Genomic DNA, 23,198 nt, shown 5'->3' with positions numbered 1-23,198 from the left:
TTAGGAAAGACATGAACGTTTTGGAGGGTACAGAAGAGATTTAGTAGATTGTTCTAGAGATGAGGGATTACTGTTATATGCGAAGCGCAAGGAGAGAGCCAACTGTGTAACAGCCCCAACAACCAATTTTATCTGCAGCACTTGTGGAAGAGTCTGTCACTCTAGAATTGGCCTTTATAGCCACTCCAGGCGCTGCTTCACAAACCACTGACCACCTCCAGGCGCTTACCCATTGTCTCTCGAGACAAGGAGGCCAAAGACAAGGATAGACTGGAGAAGCTGGGGTTTGTTCTCCCTGGAGCAGAGAAGGTGAAGAGTCAATTTGATAGTGGCGTTTAAAATCATGAAATGTTTCTTTCTGATGGTTAAAGTGCCAATATCCAGAGGGCACAGATTTAAGGTGATTGGCAAAAGGATCTGAGGAGACGTAAGTAAAAACCTTTTTAAGCAATGAGAGGTTAGGATTTGGAATTCGCTGCCTGATAGGGTGATCCATACAGATTCAGTTGTAGCGTTCGAAGGTCAATTTGATTAAATACCTGAAGGAGAAAAAAATTGCAAGGCTATGAGTGAAGAGCTGGGAAGTGGGACTAACTGGATGGGCTATATAGTCTCTTTCTCTGCTGTAGTTGTCTACGATTCCTATTTCTCATCTACATACTGCCCTTCGGTGACATCATCCAAAAACAGAATGTCAGTTTCCATATTGTGTGAATGACTCACCACAAATGCAAATAGAACACTCATGACACTGAAATCACTAGCAATTTATAGTTAGAAACAGGAATACAAAACCCCTGTTTAACTCGTAACAAGCACTGGAACATAAAGGTCAAACTGGAAATCAGCACTCTGAAGTAAAAATCATTTATACTCCGTTGGAATCAAGTCCAGAAAGTGGTGTTCCCCAAAGGTCAATGCTGGGTTCATTGCTTTTTTTGCTATATATAAAATGATTTGGATTTTGGAATACAGAGTGGAATCTCAAAATTTGCCAATGACATCAAACTTGGAGGTGCTGCAAACAGTGAGGATGACATGAACTACTTGCAACAAGACATAGATAGGCTAGGAGAATGGGCAGAGGTGGCAATGGAATTTAAAATTGACAAATGTGATGTGAAGTGATGCATTTTGGCAGAAGGGATAGGGAGAGGTCACACAGACTTAATGGCACAGCTCTAAAGAGTGGGCATGAACAGAAAGAGCTGGGAGTGCATGCGCATCGATCTTTGAAGGTGGCAGGACAAATTGAAAGAGTGGTTAGTACAGCATATGGGCTTCTTAAACAGAGGCATTGAGTACAAAAGCAGGGAAGTTATGCTGAACCTTTATAAAGCTCTGGTTAGGCTCCAACTGGAGTACTGCATTCAGTTATGGTCACCACACTTTAGGAAGGATGTGATGTTCCTTCAGGGTGCAGAGGAGATTTACCAGAATGATTCCAGGGATGGAGGATTTTAGTTACAAGGTTAGGTTGGAAAAACTGGGACAAAAAGGAAATTGAGGTGAGATTTAATAGAAATGTACAAGATTATGACAGGCTTAGATAAGTAGACAAGGAAAAACAGTTCCTATTAACTAATGGTACAAGGACTAGGGGACAGAGATTGAAGGTTTTGGGCAGGAGATGCAGAAGGAATAGGAGGAAGAACGTTTTTATACAGCGGCTAACTTGGAACTTGCTGCCCACAAGGGTGAATCAATGACTTCAGAAAGGAAACTGGATGGCCATTTGAAGGAAACAGACTTGCAGGGCTACAGGGATCGAGTGGAGGAGTGGGATTGACTAAATAGCTCCGTGGAGAGCCGGCATGGACTTGATGGGCCAAATGGCCTCCTCCTGTGCCGTAAGTGAGCCTACGAAGTGGCACATCAATCTGATGGCTGGGTGGACACTGGCCAAAAAAACCTCATTTGTAAAAAGGATTGTTTTCAGTGCTGGGAGATGGGAGGCAAATAAACGGCCACCAAATTGCTCAAACCCTTAAAGAACGGTATCCTTCCCACCACCTTTTCTCTGCAAGAGTAGCCGAAACATTTTTTCTTTAAAACAGCATTTTTTTTTTAAAAACAACTTTTAATTTCTTCATAAAGAAGCCAATGTAGATGAGGGGATAAAAACCATTGCATGAGCACACAAGTTGATTAATATTTATTTGATCGCCTGATGGCTGAATAAGCATTATTGCCAAATCCCTAAACGTGACAGTGTGTTTAGAATATCTAGCTGTGCATGACATAGCTAAATCAGTAATAATTGCTCACCCTCTTGATAAAACAGTTTTATTTTTATCTCACATGTACAATGGTATTAATTCTGTCATGATGTAGACATTTTTTTTTAAATGACTAAATTAACTAGAAGACATAACCTAGAAGTTAAATGTTATGAAGCTTATTTATTTTGTTAAAGCAATATAAAAAGTCAAGTATTTATAAATCATTTTTCACAACTACAGGTCGTCTCAAAATGATTTACAACCAATGAACCTTTGAAGTGCTGTTGTAATATAGGAAACGCCGCAGCCAATTTGCGCACAGCAATCTCTCACAAATAACAATATGACAATGACCAGATAATCTGTTTTTGTGGCATTAAGGAATACTGGTCAAGGACTCCCATGCTCTTCTTCGAAACAGTGCCGTGGGATCCTTTACATCCATCCGAGAGGGCAGGTGGGACATTAGTTCAATGTCTCATCCGAAAGGCACCTCTGACAGTGCAGCACTCTCTCGGTACAACACTGGAGGGTCAACTTTGATTTTTGTGCTCAATTTCTGGAGTGGGACTTGAATTTACAACCTACTGACTCGGAGGTGAGTGTGCTACAAAGTGAGCCACAACTGACACAAATATTTAAGTAGAAAACCAAGTGGTTACAAATGCTGCACTTAACTATAGTCTTGTGTCACAATTCTTCCTTTTTTCACTCATTGTCCACATAAGCTATCAGCTTAATTAATTGGAAGACATAACTACTTTACTGATATAATCGCAAAATTAGTACTTTTAACTGAGCCAGGTCCTTGGAGGGCTGTTAGTTATTCAATTCAAATGCAAACATCTTGTGGGATTAATTCCAATTGCTCCTTTGGAGTTACTGAAATTTACTTAAACCCAACTGTTTTTCAAAAAAGCACTTCAAACTTGAGTCTAAAGCCTGAAAAGAAGCAGCCAGATCAAACAGTATCCATGGTCAGTGAGAGAAAAAAAAATTGCCACACGGGATTATGCACGCTTTAGTTTAGTACAGCACTTGTAATCACTTGGTTTTTTTCAACTTAACCAAATAAATAATCTGCATAACTATTACAAGTTCTATATTGTCTAATTTTTTTTTTTACAAAATATGGATTTGTTTGTGCATTAATAAAATTGCTTGTTGACTTGATACATGGCAGATTAACTGCTAAAGATAGCATGAGGGCACATGATAAACCCAGAAATAAAGTGAGGAGCATTCAGTTTGACTCTAGGCACACAACAAATGTAAATACATGGGCACTCTCTGCAACAGAGAACACGAGATATAAAAAAATTAAAATGCCCCAAAACACAAGTCTCGAGAGGACCCTGCAAGCAAGGCCCTCACAACTTAACCTTCAAAGCAGAGGATTAGGTATAACTGTTAGCCTGCAAATAGGCTAAAGTAAATCTCTGCTCAGTAAGCAGTTGAACAAGCTGGGGTAAATCATTTAACGTATTCCTGATTTATGAACTTTTCCTCACAGGGGAAAAAAGTTCCAAGTTACGAAGATAATTAAGGCTGAAATTTTGCTTATTTGTAAACTAGCAGAAACATATGCAGTAAAACTCGTATCTTTATTACAATAGTACTTCTTTAAATCCCTATCCCATCCCTTTTTCCTATGCTATCCCCATCCCCGATTCCATCCCTCCCATGCCATTCCCCCCACCACCGCTCATGCCGGCACCCCTCTCCCTCCCCCAATCCTCCCAGCCAGGGTACCTTTGTTGTTGTGCTCCCCTTACCTTCTGCTGTTTTGTTTCCAACAACCCCCTTCCACCACCCCCCCACAACCAACAGCCACACGCGTCATGTGCTTCAGACCGCCTCACGGCCCATGTTTCTCTGCATGCGCCAGGCTCCATCCACCAAGTCAACCCACAGACCAATCAGAACAATGCAGACAACAAAAATGGAGTATTATAGATTAATCTAAAATAAATCACTGTTAATTATCCTTGTTACCTGACCATTCTAATCTTATTTCTGAATACGCCTGATTTATAGTTTATAAACAGGCACATATGGTCTGTTCGCTTTTTATCTGTAAATCGAAGAGAAATAGCCTTTTATGTGCATTCCAAGCATGCTACTATCCCAATCACACTGTGCAAGAAACATGAGGTTGTCTATGGAAGTACTCCACTTCACTGGGATGAGAAAACAAATTTCTGCAGTATACCTGAACTGTCAACAGATGTATCGAGAAATACCATACAATCTATAGATGTGCCATGATCACAGAAAAAAAGTTAGTTTTAATAACTGTAAAACCACCACCACCATCATTTGTACAGCAAGTAAAAATACTTTATTAAAGTGAAAGACCTACAGGGCTGGATTTTACATTGGGTGGACGTGAGCTGGCCACCGACATAAAAGTCGGTGGCAAACCCGCTTCCACCTAGCCTGGGGATCCATCCCGCATTTTAGGGGTCCCCAGGCTTTAATTGTTCCGAGGCGGGAATTCCACCTGCTTGAGGGAGGAAGTCCCACCTCATTGAGCTTCCGGCCAGCACCTCTTAGTCCCAGCAGCGCCATGGGGAGCGGTGGCCACGGCTAGGACTGCAGCCCAGCCAAAGGAATGGAGCCAGGAGTCCATGTAAGTTTTGGTTGCCTTGCCAGGGGTAATCGGTCGGGCCCCAGCAAGGCAAGGGTGGTTGTTTGGGGGGAAGGGGGCGTGTTGGGTCCTGGGGTGGTTGGGGAAGTGGGGGCGGCCCTCAATCGGGCACACTGTGCCCGATTTTCAGAGCCCACCCCCAGAACTCAGAGGCTGCCAGCTTTTACCAGGCAGCCTTTCCTGGCTCCAGGACGCCCGCATGCCATGCGTAAAATCCACGCGGAGATGGGCGAAGGCCCTTAAGTGGCAACTTAAGGGCCTGGATTGGCCTGGGGTGGGGAGCCCATTTTTCCTCGCCCAACGTAAAGAAGTTATGACAGCAATGCATTCGAAGCATACGCAGTTTGCAGAGTATCCCAATTTGCATTTTACGACGCCCCACCTCCCCGGCACCATCCTGCTCAAAGGGTTGGAGTAAACTTCCGGCCAGTTTCAAATGAAATTAGTTTCTGTACTTCTCTCCCCATTTCTTGCTGGGAAAGGATCGACCCCTGCTCAGCAGCTACTTGGGGCAGGACATTTGAAATCAGAAATCTATATAACATTAAGAATCGTGCATTTGGTCCGATATTCTTGTTTGGTTCTAAGTAAGCTTAAGCAACAGCAAATGAGAACTGAAAAGACAGCAAATTAAATCAAAAGCAAGGAAAGTAGTTCAAAAACAACCAACAGGAAGCTATTAAAGACAATGATAACCTCCTTTAAAAACACTGCTGAATCACTCAAAAGGCTTCCCCCCAACCCCAATTAATGAAATAAAGTTTAAGACAGATGAAAAAATACATATTTCGCATGTTTAAATTTATCCACTGAAATATTTCTTGCCACTTTTAATATCTTAGTTTTAAAGTTTTTCTCAGCCCATCTCAAAAACCAATGCTTCCCACAGGCTATTTCCTCTAAAACAGTTGAAAGAAGTCATCACAGCAATGCATTCGAAGCATACGCAGTTTGCAGAGTATCCCAATTTGCATTTGTGGAGGTAGAGAGACCCACCCCCTCATCCTGGAGAATGAGAATCTCTACCTTTTCAGACTTCAAAACAAACTGGGAGGGTGGGGTTGGGGAGAAAGGGAAAGAAAGAAAGGGAGACAGAGAGAAAGAAAGAAAGGAGAGACAGAAAAAAAAGAGACAAAGAAAGAAAGACAGAAAGAAAGAGCGCGAGAGAGAGAGAGAGAAATTAATTTCCAGTATTCAAAAGTGTTTCCAGACAGTTTTCACAATTTTCCCACATCTCAGGATCAGCTTACCAGAGCTTCCTGGTGTAAAGACCGCTCCCAAACTGTTCAAAGATACCAGGACCAGATATCCAATCATCCGTTATCCTGGAACCTGTTCTGAAACTCCAGCAAACCCCTCATCCTGCTACCAGACGCCTCAAAGACCCCCTTGAATTACTACTATGCCCTGAGATAATCATCGTGAGTGAGGAATTATTAAGGTGCTTAGCATCCTTGAAAGTGGATATTCAAACTGGGTCTTACACTTCTCGTGACATCAGCAGTTTTTGAGAAAGATTAGACAATTAACAAGGAAGTAGTACAAACAAGCCCCAACTTGTCTTGATTACACTAATGTCGTGAATCTCAACTACATAGCTAACAAATGAAATTAAAAAGACTATACAACATTTTCTCATTGTAACAACATTGATACTGCTCTTCAAGATAGAATCAGATCTGCATAAAATATTGAATCACACCCATTTACAAATATTTCATCAACAAGACAGGTTAGATTCTGATCAAGAGAAAAATGTAATACTATTCGCCTGCCACAATCCTGAAACAAGATCGAACATTTCTTAAAAGTAAATTTTACTCCAAATCGAAGTGTTGAAAAGCATTACAACATATTAGGTCCCAGTGCCATGTCTATCCCTTATTGTGATAATATATATTCAGTACTTCACCATAAAAAGATACATGACTAATACCAGTATCTTTCAGCATTAAAAAGGGACACGATTCCAGCTAAGAATCTTGTTTGAGAGGCCTACACTTGGTAATAGTCCAAGACTTTGCAGAATGAGTAAGGGGTCAAGATTCTGAACACACAGTTCTTGCATAATGACATCCTGATTGCGAGCATGCAATTTAAGATAGGTGACCAGTGGAGGCTTAGCATTTCCCCACAGAAGTGGGGACAACTGAAGTACAGGACAGCCTGTTGAAACTGTAGATTATATAGTTTAGAAGTCGGGGCACTTTTTGGATGGATGCTACAATAGCCCCACTGCCATATTACCAGACATTCTTTTGATGGATGGCAAGAGAATAAGCTGCACTGAATGCCACTCAATAAGTAGGATCAATGGAGAGCAAAAGACATATGGGGCAAGTCAGCAGACAATTTTAGGGGAGGTGCACCACAAGTGATATGAATACTGATGGCTTACATAGCAACAGTTTGTATATTTTGAGTTTCTAATGAAATGTATCATTTACGTTGCCAAATACCTGTTGACAGGGTGGAATGATATCTATTCTTTCCATATGGTGCTTCCTTACTGAAGACGTCAGATAAAGTTTGAAATAGGAATTACTGTTAGTATTTCATTAAACACAGCAAGACAGCAGATCATATTGTAGATTTAAATATCTGTTTTGGAAACAGACCAAGGCACAGAGGTTATTTTATCCTAAACTCCCATCATCTGAAATACAATAGTATATAGTGGTGCAATGTACGTTGCATCAGGGACGTTTATGACAACTCTGCTTAACTGGCCTTCGAAAATGTGGGTGCAGACTTCAAATTGGATGTGATAGGAGTTGTACATTGGCCTTTCATCTCTGATCTGAATTCCACTTATGGAAGTTTTTCTTTATTAGGCTAGCCAGCTAAGCAGCTTTCGATTATTGCACAGGTGAAATTATTCCCCAGAAACAAATTTCACAAAAAAAAGCCTTCAAATTGAAAAACAATTATATGATAAAATACAAGTAGACCCCAGAATATTCTAATGTTAATCTGAATTCAAATTTCAATAAAATGGAAATTCCTTTTAGCTATTCTTCCAAATTTTCACAATTCCCTTCAAACATTCCAATATTAATATGTCAGAAAGGAAGGGTTTTTACCTAGTACACAGTAGGTATTTTGACACTGACATCAGTCAAGCACGAACTTATGCCAATTGCTGAAATTTCATTGAACTGTAACTTTATCAACTAGAATGAAAAACAGAATTTGATAAACTAGGATATGTATCATACAAGACTTGACTGGAGATTTGCATTACTTAGTGCTAACTTTTAATCCAAATACCAAAGAGATATATGTTGAACGGCTTCATTGATTTTTAAAGGTAAAATTGATTTTGCAGGTTGACCAAAGCTGTGCCTTATCGATGTAAACAAACAATTGAAGATGTAACTACAGTTAAGAGACACAAGCACTTTTCCCTTGAAAGGCAGGACACTGTACTGGTCAAAAAGTACACTGAAGGACTTCAATTTCACAGGCCATCTTTGGATTCCAATAGGATTTTTCAGCTCATTTGTCAATGCAATTGAAAGTGTAATTATAGTGGTGGCATTCAAATTTGCTCAATTCTTCTGGTTATTTGACAACAGTTTCCAGGTACATCTGCTAAATTCAGTGCTTTCTGCTGGAGCTGCTTTGACAATGAAAAGAATCACTGCAGTGAATAAAGGATCACCGCTTCCTGTGTGTGAAGTAAATGAATCAACAGGCATTCAGCTTCAGTAGAAGTTTGGTTTTACAGTTGCAACATTGCTCAGTGAGACAAATCCACTGAAAGAACATCATGGTACATTTGACACGGCTCACATGCAAGTCAGTGTGCCTCGAGTAAATGAGATTCAAATAGAATTCACCAAGAAATATTTTCATACTTTCCTTCACCACATAATAAAAAAGAATAATTTCAGACTTGCTTGACCATCAGAATCATCTCAGTTGCACGAACCAAATCAGGAATACAATGGAATACTTGCTTCTCCCCTGGATAAATACAGTGACAAATAAGTTGTCATCCAGGATACAGCTGTTTGCTTGATTGTCCCTGTTCCACTACCCTACTCCAAACCTGGACTTAACATCTACTCCTTCCATCTTGAGTGCACTATAACATAATACGTACCATCTAACAGAGCAGTAACATCATGGGAACACACTCCATCACCTCCAAGTTCATACACCAATTGGTGTCTCATTATTACTTAATTAGAAAAGATGCAGCCTCCCAGCCAGGGTACCTTTGTTGTTGTGCTCCCCTTACCTTCTGCTGTTTTGTTTCCAATACCCTTTTGAAAGCCACGACTGAATCTGCCTCCACCACCCTCTCAGGCAGTGCATTCCAGATCCTAACCACTCACTGCATAAAAGATTTTCCCCATGTCGCCTTTGGTTCTTTTGCCTTAAATCGGGGTCCTCTGATTCTCGACACTTCCACCAATGGGAACAGTTTCTCCCTACCTACTCTGTCAAGACGCCTTCATGATTTTGAACACATCTTGAGCAATCTGAAAATAAAGTGATCTTGCCACTTAGTGATTCTATTTGTAAGCTCAGGGTAGTTGCGTGGGACAGTTCATTCGAAGGCAAATGAGCCAAATCGATTAGACTTTTAAGACAAATTCAATTTTTAGGTTTTTGCAATGCAGCTGTCATGACTGGATAACACTCACCAACACATCCTTGCGCATTCACAAATTAAGTATCTTGCTTGTCAAATTTATGAAACTTTGACTTGGCAATTTTTCTTTAGTTTACTGCTAAAGTAATGAATACTTTAACAAATGCCCTTCAGCCATTAATCCTTATGGCAAACTGTACCTTCTTTATATACAAGCATTGATTGAAAACAGTCTAGTCAACCACAGAAAATTTTCACAACCAAGCTTGATACTTTCCACAGTACTTTTATTGTCAGGGCAGAAGTTTCTGTCCAGCAATTAGTAGTGAGAGCATAAGCTGATTTTTTTCCCCCCCTTTTTAGCACAGAGTTCCTGAAGCTAGTTGCTACTACTGCCTTGGCTGAGATCAGATAACTCAGCACAGACTATGCACTGCTACCAATTACAAATATCGGAGCAGCTTTTAATCAGATCACGGTGTTGGGCTACAATGATTAAATTTAAAAGGACATGGAGGGAGACAGAATTACAAAAAACGAATATTGCAGCTACATGTAAAAAAAATTCATCAATTGTTCCTTTTGAAAAAAAATGTATAATACTTGGAGTTATTGAGCTTGTAAATTAATGAGTACTACATTGAACCATTCCTTATACTGACTACACACAATAGGTGTGTTGTCTATTGCTATCTAAATCACTTACATTAAGATTTTTAGAAATAGTAAATATTACAGAACTCCCAGCAGGTTCAAAGGGATGAAGCTATGTCAAAACAAGTTTCATTTGTGGCATAGGGCAATCGTTAAAACTGCAACACAAGCAGTCAGTAGAGTTTTTAGTTTTCTATGAAACCTAAAATATTCCTGTGTTCGTAAAATAAATCCCAATATAACAGTTTATTAAACCAATAAGAACTAAACTTCTATCCATAATACGTATTACTTTCCAAGGCAGTAGCAGATCTTGAAGTGGAGATGATAAACCACACTGAAATTGAAGTTATAAACTACTAAAGCATCATTCAATATGGTACTTGTGTAACACCAGAGATGGTTAAGTGAGTACCTAATTAAACTTGAAACTTGCATTTCCCTTGATAGAACCCAATGACTGAGCTACAGATAACACCAGAGGTGAAGTTGTTAAAAAAAAACTCTGCTCTGTAGGAGTAAGCGTTCAGTTCCAATAGCTTTTCAACCAGTAGGTAAATCTTCTTACCCCATTGTGTATTTATTTATTTATTTAGAGATACAGCACTGAAACAAGCCCTTCGGCCCACCGAGTCTGTGATTTAATCCTACATTAATCCCATATTCCTACCACATCCCCACAATTCCCCTACCACCTACCTATACTAGGGGCAATTTATAACGGCCAATTTACCTATCAACCTGCAAGTTTTTGGCTGTGGGAGAAAACCGGAGCACCCAGCGAAAACCCACACGGTCACAGGGAGAACTTGCAAACTCCACACAGGCAGTACCCAGAATCGAACCCAGGTCGCTGGAGCTGTGAGGCTGCGGCGCTAACCAATGCACCACTGTGCCGCCCACCATCCTTCAGTGGAAAATCATTAACACAAGTGTCGTGCTGTCACCGACTAGACTTTAAAAAAAATTACTGGAAGCAAAGTCTGGAGGGGATGAGGAATGGAATGGAGTGAGAAAGCGAATGCACATTAATGCTGTGCAATAGGCTTCTTCTGCAATGCTCCTAATTAATATCTTCAAATTTCTTGCACTATTGGAAAACCTCCAAACAGAACGTCACCACAGAATTATACACTCCAAAGGCTCTCTCCAGACAAGTCTGGAAAAAGAATGCGTAGTCCCCAACAGCATTGTGGATGTACCTACCCCACATGGACTGCAGCAGTTCAAGAAGGCATCTCACCACCACCTTCTCATGGGCAATTAAGGATGGGAAATAAATGCTGGCCTGGCCAGCGACGCCCACATCCCCATAAAATAATTTTTTAAAATTGTAATAATGGGTGTTCTCACTGTCCAGGTGGAAATGCACGAAAATTTGTCCTGTCCTACATTACGATTTATCAGAATCCAAACAATGAAATGAGGAAACTAGTTGATTGTGGGTACTATCCAAGAAAAATGAAACATCGAGATATAGTTGGAAAGCTACATTATAATGGAATAGTAAAGAAAGACAAAACAAAACTGTTATGCTCCAGTTGTAATATCCTACCTGCATCGACTGACAGCCTGAAACCTATAGTACATAAAAAGTGAAAGAATACAGCAACTGACTTTGTTAATAAATATCTTACCCTTCAAGGCTGATAGATGCAGTTGTAAGAAAAATTCTGCTCTCCTACATAACTTTTACTGTCACAAACCCATGCCCATTTATTCATACTTCATAAGCTCCATTTCATCACACAAAATCATACAGAAAAAAATATTTTTGAATTTCAAATGCCAGTTTGATTTTCTAATGCAGCCTTATCGTGCTCCACATCTGCAGTCATATGTCAGATACGGGTATCCGTAGATTGTGATGTTCAGCTGGCAAACACCTGTTATACTGCCAGTTGTGCATCAGAGTTTGGAAATGAAGAGTTTGTGTGGAGAAACACGCAAACATTTTAACCCTGTGTGGCTCTTCTTTAATGTTACAAAAGAACAGGCAGAAGCACCCCTTTCTGAAAACAATAAAAAGACTGATTACAAGAATTTAAGATTTAATGCCTTTCATATCACCAGGACATTGCAGTGTTCCACTGTCATGAATTAAATGTAGGCAGTATTATGGAGGCAATCACAGTGGCCAACTTGCATACAACAATGTCTCACAAGAAATGAAATAAATAGCCAGACAACCTGTCTTGGTAATGTTATTTGAAAATGTAGTTTAGAAAGTACTCAGGTGATCGATACACATTTCCAACATTCTAGAGGTATACTGCTAATGTGAAGTTGAAGGATTTAGCATTAGCATATTTATGAGTCAATTCTCCCGACTTTAAAGCTAAACCACCACTTTCACATCAATGCACATCCAAAACCACATCTGCATCATTGCAAATGTAATTAGCTGCACCCTTAAGGACATCATGATCGCGATGCTAGGTCACTGGTTTCCATCCAAATTCCCCATAAGTTGACAATATTAACCAAAACGTGGGCAGTGAAATGAGGTCAGATAACACCTGCCTCTCTTAGGTAAACAGAGCACTATTAGCAGAAGATGGCTCAGTCAGGTTGAAGCAGCCAACTTAAAATGGGAAATGAAAGATATCATCTTCAAATCTATCAACTAAATAAATCTGGTGCTAGGAGGGTAACATGGTGCTTATTCTATTTAATGAACAGCACAAATACAAACCAATCTCACTCACTTGATAAACACATAATTTTCTTTTTTTTTGGGCCTCCTTATCTCGAGAGACAATGGATACGCGCCTGGAGGTGGTCAGTGGTTTGTGAAGCAGCGCCTGGAGTGGCTATAAAGGCCAATTCTGGAGTGACAGGCTCTTCCACAGGTGCTGCAGAGAAATTTGTTTGTCGGGGCTGTTGCACAGTTGGCTCTCCCCTTGCGCCTCTGTCTTTTTTCCTGCCAACTACTAAGTCTCTTCGACTCGCCACAATTTAGCCTGGCCTTTATGGCTGCCCGCCAGCTCTGGCGAATGCTGGCAATTGACTCCCACGACTTGTGATCAATGTCACACGATTTCATGTCGCGTTTGCAGACGTCTTTATAGCGGAGACATGGACGGCCGGTGGGTCTGATACCAGTGGCGAGCTCGCTGTACAATGTGTCTTTGGGGATCCTGCCATCTTCCATGCGGCTCACATGGCCAAGCCATCTCAAGCGCCGCTGACTCAGTAGTGTGCATAAGCTGGGGGTGTTGGCCGCTTCAAGGACTTCTGTGTTGGAGATATAGTCCTGCCACCTGATGCCAAGTATTCTCCGAAGGCAGCGAAGATGGAATGAATTGAGACGTCGCTCTTGGCTGGCATACGTTGTCCAGGCCTCGCTGCCGTAGAGCAAGGTACTGAGGACACAGGCCTGATACACTCGGACTTTTGTGTTCCGTGTCAGTGCGCCATTTTCCCACACTCTCTTGGTCAGTCTGGACATAGCAGTGGAAGCCTTTCCCATGCGCTTGTTGATTTCTGCATCTAGAGACAGGTTACTGGTGATAGTTGAGCCTAGGTAGGTGAACTCTTGAACCACTTCCAGAGCGTGGTCGCCAATATTGATGGATGGAGCATTTCTGACGTCCTGCCCCATGATGTTCGTTTTCTTGAGGCTGATGGTTAGGCCAAATTCATTGCAGGCAGACGCAAACCTGTCGATGAGACTCTGCAGGCACTCTTCAGTGTGAGATGTTAAAGCAGCATCGTCAGCAAAGAGGAGTTCTCTGATGAGGACCTTCCGTACTTTGGACTTCGCTCTTAGACGGGCAAGGTTGAACAACCTGCCCCCTGATCTTGTGTGGAGGAAAATTCCTTCTTCAGAGGATTTGAACGCATGTGAAAGCAGCAGGGAGAAGAAAATCCCAAAAAGTGTGGGTGCGAGAACACAGCCCTGTTTCACACCACTCAGGATAGGAAAGGGCTCTGATGAGGAGCCACCATGTTGAATTGTGCCTTTCATATTGTCATGGAATGAGGTGATGATACTTAGTAGCTTTGGTGGACATCCGATCTTTTCTAGTAGTCTGAAGAGACCACGTCTGCTGACGAGGTCAAAGGCTTTGGTGAGATCAATGAAAGCAATGTAGAGGGGCATCTGTTGTTCACGGCATTTCTCCTGTATCTGACGAAGGGAGAACAGCATGTCAATGGTCGATCTCTCTGCACGAAAGCCACACCGTGCCTCAGGGTAGACGCGCTTGACCAGCTTCTGGAGCCTGTTCAGAGCGACTCGAGCAAAGACTTTCCCCACTATGCTGAGCAGGGCGATTCCACGGTAGTTGTTGCAGTCACCGTGGTCACCTTTGTTTTTATAGAGGGTGATGATGTTGGCATCGCGCATGTCCTGGGGTACTGCTCCCTCATCCCAGCACAGGCATAGCAGTTCATGTAGTGCTGAGAGTATAGCAGGCTTGGCACTCTTGATTATTTCAGGGGTAATGCTGTCCTTCCCAGGGGCTTTTCCGCTGGCTAGGGAATCAATGTATAATACATGCAGCCATAAAGGCAGGGCTAAAGAGTGGCAAGTCGAAGAGACTTAGCAGTTGACAGGAAAAAAGACAGAAGTGCAAGGAAAGAACCAACTGTGTAACAGCCCCGACAACCAATTTTATGTGTAGCATGTGTGGAAGAGTCTGTCACTCTAGAATTGGCCTTTCTAGCCACTCCAGGCGCTGCTTCACAATCCACTGACCACCTCCAGGCGCATACCCATTGTCTCTCAAGACAAGGAGGCCAAAGGAAGAATGCATGCATGGTTAGTGATCGGGGTAGCAACATGGTTGATTCTACTCCCTGCCAAGTGACACTACGGCTGATTATATTATCTCAGAACTTGCAAAGCACATTAAGAAATTAAACCTGGTCTTAGGACCGACATAAAAGCAGAAAATGCTGGAAATGCTAATCAGGTCTGGCAGGATCTGTGGAGAGAAAAAGAGGTTATGTTCCAGGTCGGTGACTTTTAGTCAGACTTAACATCTGAGGACTGAGAACCACATCGGCCTGGCATTTCTTTGCCCAGGGATTGGAGAAAAAGCTGCCCACATTTTTGGGATTCAACGGTATCCTGAGGAATTACAGAAGTGATGGGAGATGAAGATGCTTCAGAGTTATGGATAAAGGATACATTGTCCTGGCATTCATTTGGGTGGCCTGAAATTACATAAGAACTCCTGTACTACAGCTCACCTGGACTAGTAACTCTTGTGGACGTGAATTTTTCCCACTTGGCTCTAAGTCCCAAGGACACTAGTCCACACTACCAAATGAGCAGAGAGGAGGTGGAGAATGGCATTGTTTGAACAGAAAAAGTTGTGAGGACATATATCCAAAAGTAATAGCTTTTCAAGTAGAATTTAATATTGGAAAATGAAAATTTAAGAGACAAGGGCAGGGAAATGAAACCAAGTAAATAGCTCTTTCAAACAGCCAACAAACAAAATGGATCAAAAGGCCTGTACTATAAAATTCATGATTCTAAGTTATCATCCCTTTTTCAAGTACTGATAGCCTATTGAAGAACATAAGTGTCAATTTATGTTGAGACAAGTTAACAATAAACCTCTCAATGTTCAGTGAAGGAAAACTGGCCCTCAAAAGGCATCAACCACACGATTTTTTCTTTACAAGTAGCATTATTACCGCAGGTAACACAAGAATCATGCCACTCCAGAAGCTGATCATGATCAGAATACATTCAAGTCAAGTACAGCCAGAATGTGTGTGTCAAAACGGCAGAATTGCTTACATGAGACATCTGACCAATACAAATGAGAGGTGGACAAAACCCTTAAGGGTTAATGACAGATATAAACTCTTTGTAACAAGACAAACTTTCCAGTTATATCATACAAAAGAACGTCATATAAATACACAACTCATTCACTTTGATCTATTAACTAGACCTGAAATTCAGAAAGAAATATATCACTAGCACTGCACAAACCTACTATTTGACAGAGGCCTGTAATTTGCTACCACCACACCATCTCTTACCATCAGACTCGGACCGAACCAGGAGCGACATTCCCTTCAGGCGCTCCACATAGCTGGAAGAGACATGCCCAGTGCCACGATCGTCCCACTGCCTGTCCTCGTTGAGCGTGTAAACCTTCACCCGCCTCCGGGTATCCGCCATGGCCACGGCACAGTCCCGGGAAGGAGGGAATGGGGAGGAAGCAAATGGGGAGTAGTGAGTGGGAATTGGTGCCGATCTCCCCAATTCAGAAACAAAACAAAAATCAAACAAAAAAAAAACCCCAAAACTAAAAAAAAGAAATCGCAGCCGGGCTCACACCGCGCACATCCTCCCAAGGCCTATACACAAGCCTAAGCCTCAGGCCCCCGCTGACAGGGGGCCGGACAAAGCTCTTCCCCCTCCCGCCCCCTGTCTTGCTCCGTCTCAACACCGTTTCCTCACAACAGAGACGCGCCGCTTTACTGTTTATCTTTTAAATCTTCATCCCGGTTTGTTTGTCTTCCTCCCCCACCCCCCGCCGTCCGACCGGGCTCCGTTAATTATTACTGAAGATTGGAGGCCACGCTCCCTCCGCTCCGATCCTGTCCTTTCACCCGCCCCCCCCACCTCCCTCACCCAGCGGCCGCCATCTTGCAGCCTCCCCGACTGGCGGCACGGGGTCTCCCGCGCAGCACCGCGCGCCACGGGCTGCCTTCCCGCCCAAACCGTCCAGTCACGCGGCCAGCGGAGCGCCATCAGAGGGTCAGTGAGTGACCATCTATATATTGTATAATGAGGGCTCAGTCACTGAGTGACCATATCTGTATGGACTGAGGGGCCACTGAGTGACCATCTATATATCTGTCTAATGAGGGGTCAGTCACTGAGTGACCATCTATATATCTGTATGGACAGAGGGGTCAATGAGTCTTCTTCCTCGGCCTCCTTGTCTCAAGAGACAATGGGTAAGCGCCTAGAGGTGGTCAGTGGTTTTTGGAGCAGCGCTTGGAGTGGCTATAAAGGCCAATTTTAGAGTGACAGACTCTTCCACAGACGCTGCAAATAAAATTGGTTGTCGGGGCTGTTACACAGTTGGCTCTCTCCTTGCACTTCTGTCTTTTTTCCTGCCAACTGCTAAGTCTCTTCTACTCGCCACTCTTTAGCCCTGCCTTTATGGCAGTCCGCCAGCTCTGGCGCTCACTGGCAACTGACTCCCACGACTTGAGGTCAATGTCACAGGACTTCATGTCGCGTTTGCAGATGTCTTTAAAGTGGAGACATGGACAGCCGGTGGGTCTGATACCAGTGACAAGCTCGCTGTATAATGCGTCCTTGGGGATCCTGCCATCTTCCATGCGGCTCACATGGCCAAGCCATCTCAAGCACTGCTGGCTCAGTAGGGTGTATATGCTGGGGATGTTGGTCACCTCGAGGACTCCTGCGTTGGAGATGCGGCCTGCCACCTGATGCCAAATATTCTCCGGAGGCAGCGAAGATGGAATGAGTTGAGACGTCGCTCTTGGCTGACATACGTTGTCCAGGCCTTGCTGCCGTAGAGCAAAGTACTGAGGACACAGGCTTGGAACACTGGGACTTTTGTGTTCCGTGTCAGTGCGCCATTTTCCCACACTCTCTTGGCCAGTCTGGACATAGCAGCGGACGCCTTTTCCTTGCGCTTGTTGATTTCTGCATCGAGAGACAGGTTACTGGTGATAGTTGAGCTTAGGTAGGTGAACTCTTGGACCACTTCCAGAGCGTGGTCGCCGGTATTGATGGATGGAGCATTTCTGACATCCTGTCCCTTGATGTTCTTTTTCTTGAGGCTGATGGTTAGGCCAGATTTGTTGCAGGCAACTGCAATCCTGTTGATAAGTCTCTGCAGACACTCTTCTGTGTGGGATGTTAATGCAGCACGGTCAGCAAAGAGGAGTTCCCTGATGAGGACTTTCCATACTTTAGTCTTTGCTCTAAGACGGGCAAGGTTGAATAACCTGCCATCTGATCTTGTGTGGAGGAAAATTCCTTCTTCTGAAGACTTGAAAGCATGTGAGAGCAGCAATGCGAAGAAGATCCCAAAACGTGTAGGTACGAGAACACAGCCCTGTTTCACGCCACTCAGGATAGGAAAGGAGCACTGCTATGCTGAATTGTGCCTTTCATGTTGTCAGTGAGTGACCATCTATATATTTGTATAATGAGGGCACAGTCACTGAGTGACCATATCAGTATGGACTGAGGGGTCTGTCACTGAGTGACCATCTATATATCTGTATGGACTGAGGGGTCAGTTAGTGACCATCAATATATCTGCATGGACTGAGGTCTCAGTCAGTGAGTGACCATCTATATCTCTGTATAATGAGGGGTCAGTAGGTGACCTTCTGTATATCTGTACGGACTGAGGGCTCAGTGAGTGACCATCTATTTATCTGTATGGACTGAGGCAGTCAGTCACTGAGCAACCATCTATATATCTATGGACTGAGGGGTCAGTCAGTGAGTGAGCATCTATATATCTATATAATGAGGGCCCAATCAGTGACAAACTATGTTTCTGTATAGACTGAGGGTGTCAGTCACTGAGTGACCATCTATATATCTGTATGGACTGAGGGGTCAGTTAGTGACCATCTATATATCTGCAAGGACTGAGGTCTCGGTCAGTGAGTGACCATCTATATCTCTGTATAATAAAGGGTCAGTAGGTGACCATCTATATATCTGTACAGACTGAGGGCTCAGTCAGTGACCACCTATATATCTGTATGGACTGAGGGGTCAGTTAGTGACCATCAATATATCTGCATGGACTGAGGTCTCAGTCAGTGAGTGACCATCTATATCTCTATAATGAGGTATCAGTAGGTGACTCTATATATCTGTACGGACTGAGGGCTCAGTGAGTGACCATCTATTTATCTGTATGGACTGAGGGAGTCAGTCACTGAGCAACCATCTATATATCTGTATGGACTGAGGGGTCAGTTAGTGACCATCAATATATCTACAGAGACTGAGGTCTCAGTCAGTGAGTGACCATCTATATATCTGCATAATGAGGGGTCGGTACATGAGTGACCACCTATATATTTTAAATGGGCTGAGTGGTCAGTCAGTGAATGACCATCTATATATCTGTATGGACTGAAGGTTCAGCCACTGAGTGACCATCTGTGTATTTTTATTTTATTTTAGTTTGTTTCATCATTCATTTTTCTTACCATGTGCCTGCCCACTGTTTTTTTCATGTTTTACTTTGGGCCAGGGCTGTTCATTTTTCTGTCCATTAACATACTCTCTGCATTAACGCTTTGTCTTTCAACGCACCATTAACATACCTTTTGCCTTTGCTCCATGACCTTCTGGTCAGTTATTTTCTGTGACCCTGTCCCATCAATACCTTCACTTTTGTTATCTCTTGCCCCACCCCCGCTTTATTTGCTTAAAACTATTACATTTCTAACCTTTGACAGTTCTGATGAAGGCTCACTGACCTGAAACGTTAACTGCTTCAATCTGCACAGATGCTGCCAGACCTGCTGAGTATTTCCAGCATTTCTTGTTTTTATTTCAGATTTCCAGCATCCAGTGTTTTGCTTTTATTCTATATATGTATGAACTGTGGGCTCAGTTGGTGACCATCAATTTTTCTGTATGGACTGAGGGATCAGTTAGTGACCATCTATATATCTGTATGGACTGAAGCTCAGTCAGTGAGTGACCATGTATATATCTGTATGGACTGAGGGGTCAGTCACTGAGTGACTATGTATATATATGGACTGTGGGATCAGTCAATGACCATCGAAATATCTCTATGGACTGTGGGATCAGTCAGTGACCATCTAAATATCTGTATGGACTGAGGGGTCAGTGAGTGACCATCTATATATCTGTATGGATTGAAGGGTCAGTCAGTGAGTGACCATTTATATGCCTCTTTTTAGAGTGTTTCTATATCTATATATCGATATATAGATGACTTATATATTTATATATTGTTACGACCAGGGAGAAGGGGTCTAGGGGTTCCCTCTCAGCCTTTGCCTGGTTGAATTGTAACAGGGTTTAATTTTAAAACACCGTGGTTTTAGCTCCCCCTTAATAAATCCTTGTTCACTGCTCCAATTGTAAGGCAAAGAAATCAGACAGGTTTCCTTAGATTTAAACAAGAAAGGTGTTTATTAATTTTAAACTCTAATCTGGTTAACGACTACGAATATGCGACCCGAACATGCTAGCATGCATACATGATAAACACACATGCAGATAGAGACGGAAAAAGTAGAAAAGAATAAAGGGGAAAAGTTTGAGGCAATATCGGGATTATAATTACAGTCCTGTGAGTACAATGTGGAGTCTTTGGTTGCAAGTAAGTCCTGCTGTTTGTTGGGTCCCATTTCACGCTTCAACTTGTATCGATGTCAGAGTCTTTTCTGTCTTGCGGTTTGCGTGTCTTCCGTGGTGGCTTGGGAGAAAGCAAGAGAGACAACCAGGAGAGAGGCTTCCTTGTTCCAGCTTCAGTTGCAAACTGCTTTCTGAATTCAAACTGGCCTGTGGCTAGTTCAAAAAACCTGGACAGGACAGTTAGTCATGTGACCAGCTGGTTTAACCAGTCCTGGCTTTGTGGATTGTATCATCTTAGCAGTGCCTGGAATGTGCTTCCTTACACCTTCAATGTCTGGTGATCAAAATCCATTTGGGTTAATTGGTTCAGGGAGTAATTCTTCAGCCTCTCAAAGTACTGTCTCTTAGTATGCAAATATTCTTCAAGCCATGTGTCTGGTGATCTTCAAACAAGTCATTTTTTCACTCACAGTTTAAAATCACTGTTCATATGGCAAAATTAATATGCCTCATTCTTGTCAGGTGCGGGTCTGCATGACAATATATGAGGGGTCAGTCAGTGACCACTTATATTTGTGGAGTGAGGGGTCAGCAGCACTTCAGTACTGCACTTACGTGTCATCATACATTTTGTGCTCAGGTCCCTGGAGTGGGACCCACAACCTTCTGACTCAGCCGAGAGTTCTATCCACTCAGCAGAGTAAGATTATCAATACAATGCAGAGAGGAGCAGTGAGCAGCCCAGCACCTCGAGCACAGGGAACTCAGGAAATGCTCACCAGGGTGGGATAGCAGAGCCAAAAATTCTGGAAGCATGACCCCCCTTGTTTGTACTTATCTTAGTACTCGTCAACTATAAGAGGGTATGACAGCTCAGATTGTTATTGGCTGCACCCGATATCCAGACATGTGTATAGGAGCATGAATCACAGCTGATTTTTGCCTTTAGCACAAAGCTGAAGTCAATTTTTCAAAAAGATTCACAGGGTGTGGGGCCTCGGTGACAAGGCCAGCATTTGCTGCCCATCCCTGGTTGCTCTTGAGCAAGTGGAGCTGGACCTTTTTCTTGAAACACTGTAGTCCATGTGGTGAAGGTGCTTCCAGAGTGCTGTTAGCTAGGGAGTTGCAGGAACTTGACCCATTTGAAACACCTTTCAGTAACTGATTAGCTAATATTGCACAGACTGTATAATTTGTTACAAAATATAAAACAATACAATGCATGGATTTATTACACTTACCTCATCTACTGATAGAAAAAATGAAATGGGTTTCAAAAACAGAGGGAAGTTGATCAACATAGATTAATAGAACATGAACAAATACACATTTTGCCTTCCCTTCCTCAACTTCTCTGTCTCCATCTCTGGGGATAGACTGTCCACTATTCATTATAAGCCCACCGACTCCCACAACTACCTTGAATACATTTCCTCACACCCTGCTTCCTATAAGGACTCTATTCCATTCTCCCAATTTCTCTGTCTCCGACGTACCTGTTCTGATGATGCAACCTCCCACAACAGTGCTTCTGATATGTCTTCCTTTTTCCTCAACCGAGGATTCCCCCCCTCCAGTGTGGTTAACAGGGCCCTCAACCGTGTCCGTCCCATTTCTCGCACTTCTGCCGTCACCTCTTCCCTTCCCTTCCAGAACTGCGATAGGGTTCCCCTTGTCCTCACTTTCCACCCCACCAGCCTACACATCTAAAGGATCATCCTCCGCCATTCCACCACCTCCAGCATGATGCCACCAACAAACGCATTTTACCCTCCCCTCCCCTGTCAGCATTTCGAAGGGATCGTTCCCTCCATGACACCCTGGTCCATTACCCAAGACACCTCATCTCCTTACCATGGCATGTTCCCATGCAATCGCAGGAGGTGTAACACCTGCCCTTTTACTTCCTCTCTCCTCACCATCCAAGGCCCCAAACACTCCTTTCAGGTGAAGCAGCGATTTACTTGTACTTCTTTCAATTTAGTATACTGTATTCGCTGATCACAATGCGATCTCATCTACAGTGGGGAGACCAAACGCAGATTGGGTGACCACTTTGTGGAACAACTCCGCTCAATCCGAAAGCATGGCCCTGAGCTTCCAGCTGTTTGCCATTTCAACACACCCACCTCATACCCTCTCATACCCACATTTCTGTCCTTGGCCTGCTGCAGTGTTCCAGTGAATATTAACACAAGCTGGAGGAACAGCACCTCATTTTCTGATTAGGCACTCTACTGCCTTCCGGACTGAACATTGAGTTCAATAATTTCAGAGCATGACTGGCACTTTTTTTATTTTCGTTTGTTTCATTATTTCTTTGCCATGTGCCTGCCTTAAACTGGATTTTTCATGTTTGTGCTTTTGGCTGGGGCTGTTCATTATTCTGTCATTAACACTCTCTATGCACCAATACTTTCTCTTTCACCACACCATTAGCACACTCTCTTTACCTTTGCTCGTGACCTCCTTGTCAATTAATCTCTCCAGCTCTCTGTCCTATCACACACCTTCGCTTTTGTTCTCTTTCCCCTGCAACCCCACTTTACTTGCTTAAAACCTATTACATTTCTAACCTTTGTCAGTTCTGATGAAAGGTCACAGACCTGAAATGTTAACTCTGCTTCTCTCTCCACAGATGCTGCCAGACCTGCTGAATATTTCCAGCACTTTTTTTATTACACATTTTGCTTATCTCATCTACTGATGGAGATAATGAAAAGGGTTTCAAAACGAGGGAAATAGAGCAAAATA

At 42.8% G+C, this 23,198-nt stretch overlaps 1 protein-coding gene and 1 long non-coding RNA gene across 4 annotated transcripts in view; one reads left to right on the top strand and one right to left on the bottom strand.

Moving 5' to 3' along the window:
- Positions 1-16,701, bottom strand: part of smek1 (SMEK homolog 1, suppressor of mek1 (Dictyostelium)) — a 135,955-nt gene extending 119,254 nt beyond the window's left edge. For 2 of the 3 annotated variants that reach the window (XM_068038541.1, XM_068038542.1), the window contains exon 1: positions 16,136-16,701. In XM_068038541.1, the coding sequence (XP_067894642.1) occupies positions 16,136-16,277 (142 nt within the window). In that variant the 5' untranslated portion in view covers positions 16,278-16,701. The remainder of the gene's footprint in view (positions 1-16,135) is intronic. The other variant, XM_068038540.1, reaches the window with a different exon arrangement.
- On the top strand, positions 992-9,419 carry LOC137373577 (uncharacterized). The gene is made up of 3 exons (XR_010975649.1): positions 992-1,850; positions 2,463-2,820; positions 8,201-9,419. It is a non-coding gene; the product is annotated as an uncharacterized lncRNA (long non-coding RNA).
- Positions 16,702-23,198: the final 6,497 nt, after the last annotated feature.

The sequence above is a fragment of the Heterodontus francisci genome, chromosome 9 (genome assembly GCF_036365525.1).
Source record: "Heterodontus francisci isolate sHetFra1 chromosome 9, sHetFra1.hap1, whole genome shotgun sequence".
NCBI lineage: Eukaryota > Metazoa > Chordata > Chondrichthyes > Heterodontiformes > Heterodontidae > Heterodontus > Heterodontus francisci.
The sequence above is the reverse complement of the archived record's forward strand: the minus strand, read 5'-3'. Positions and strand labels throughout refer to the sequence as shown.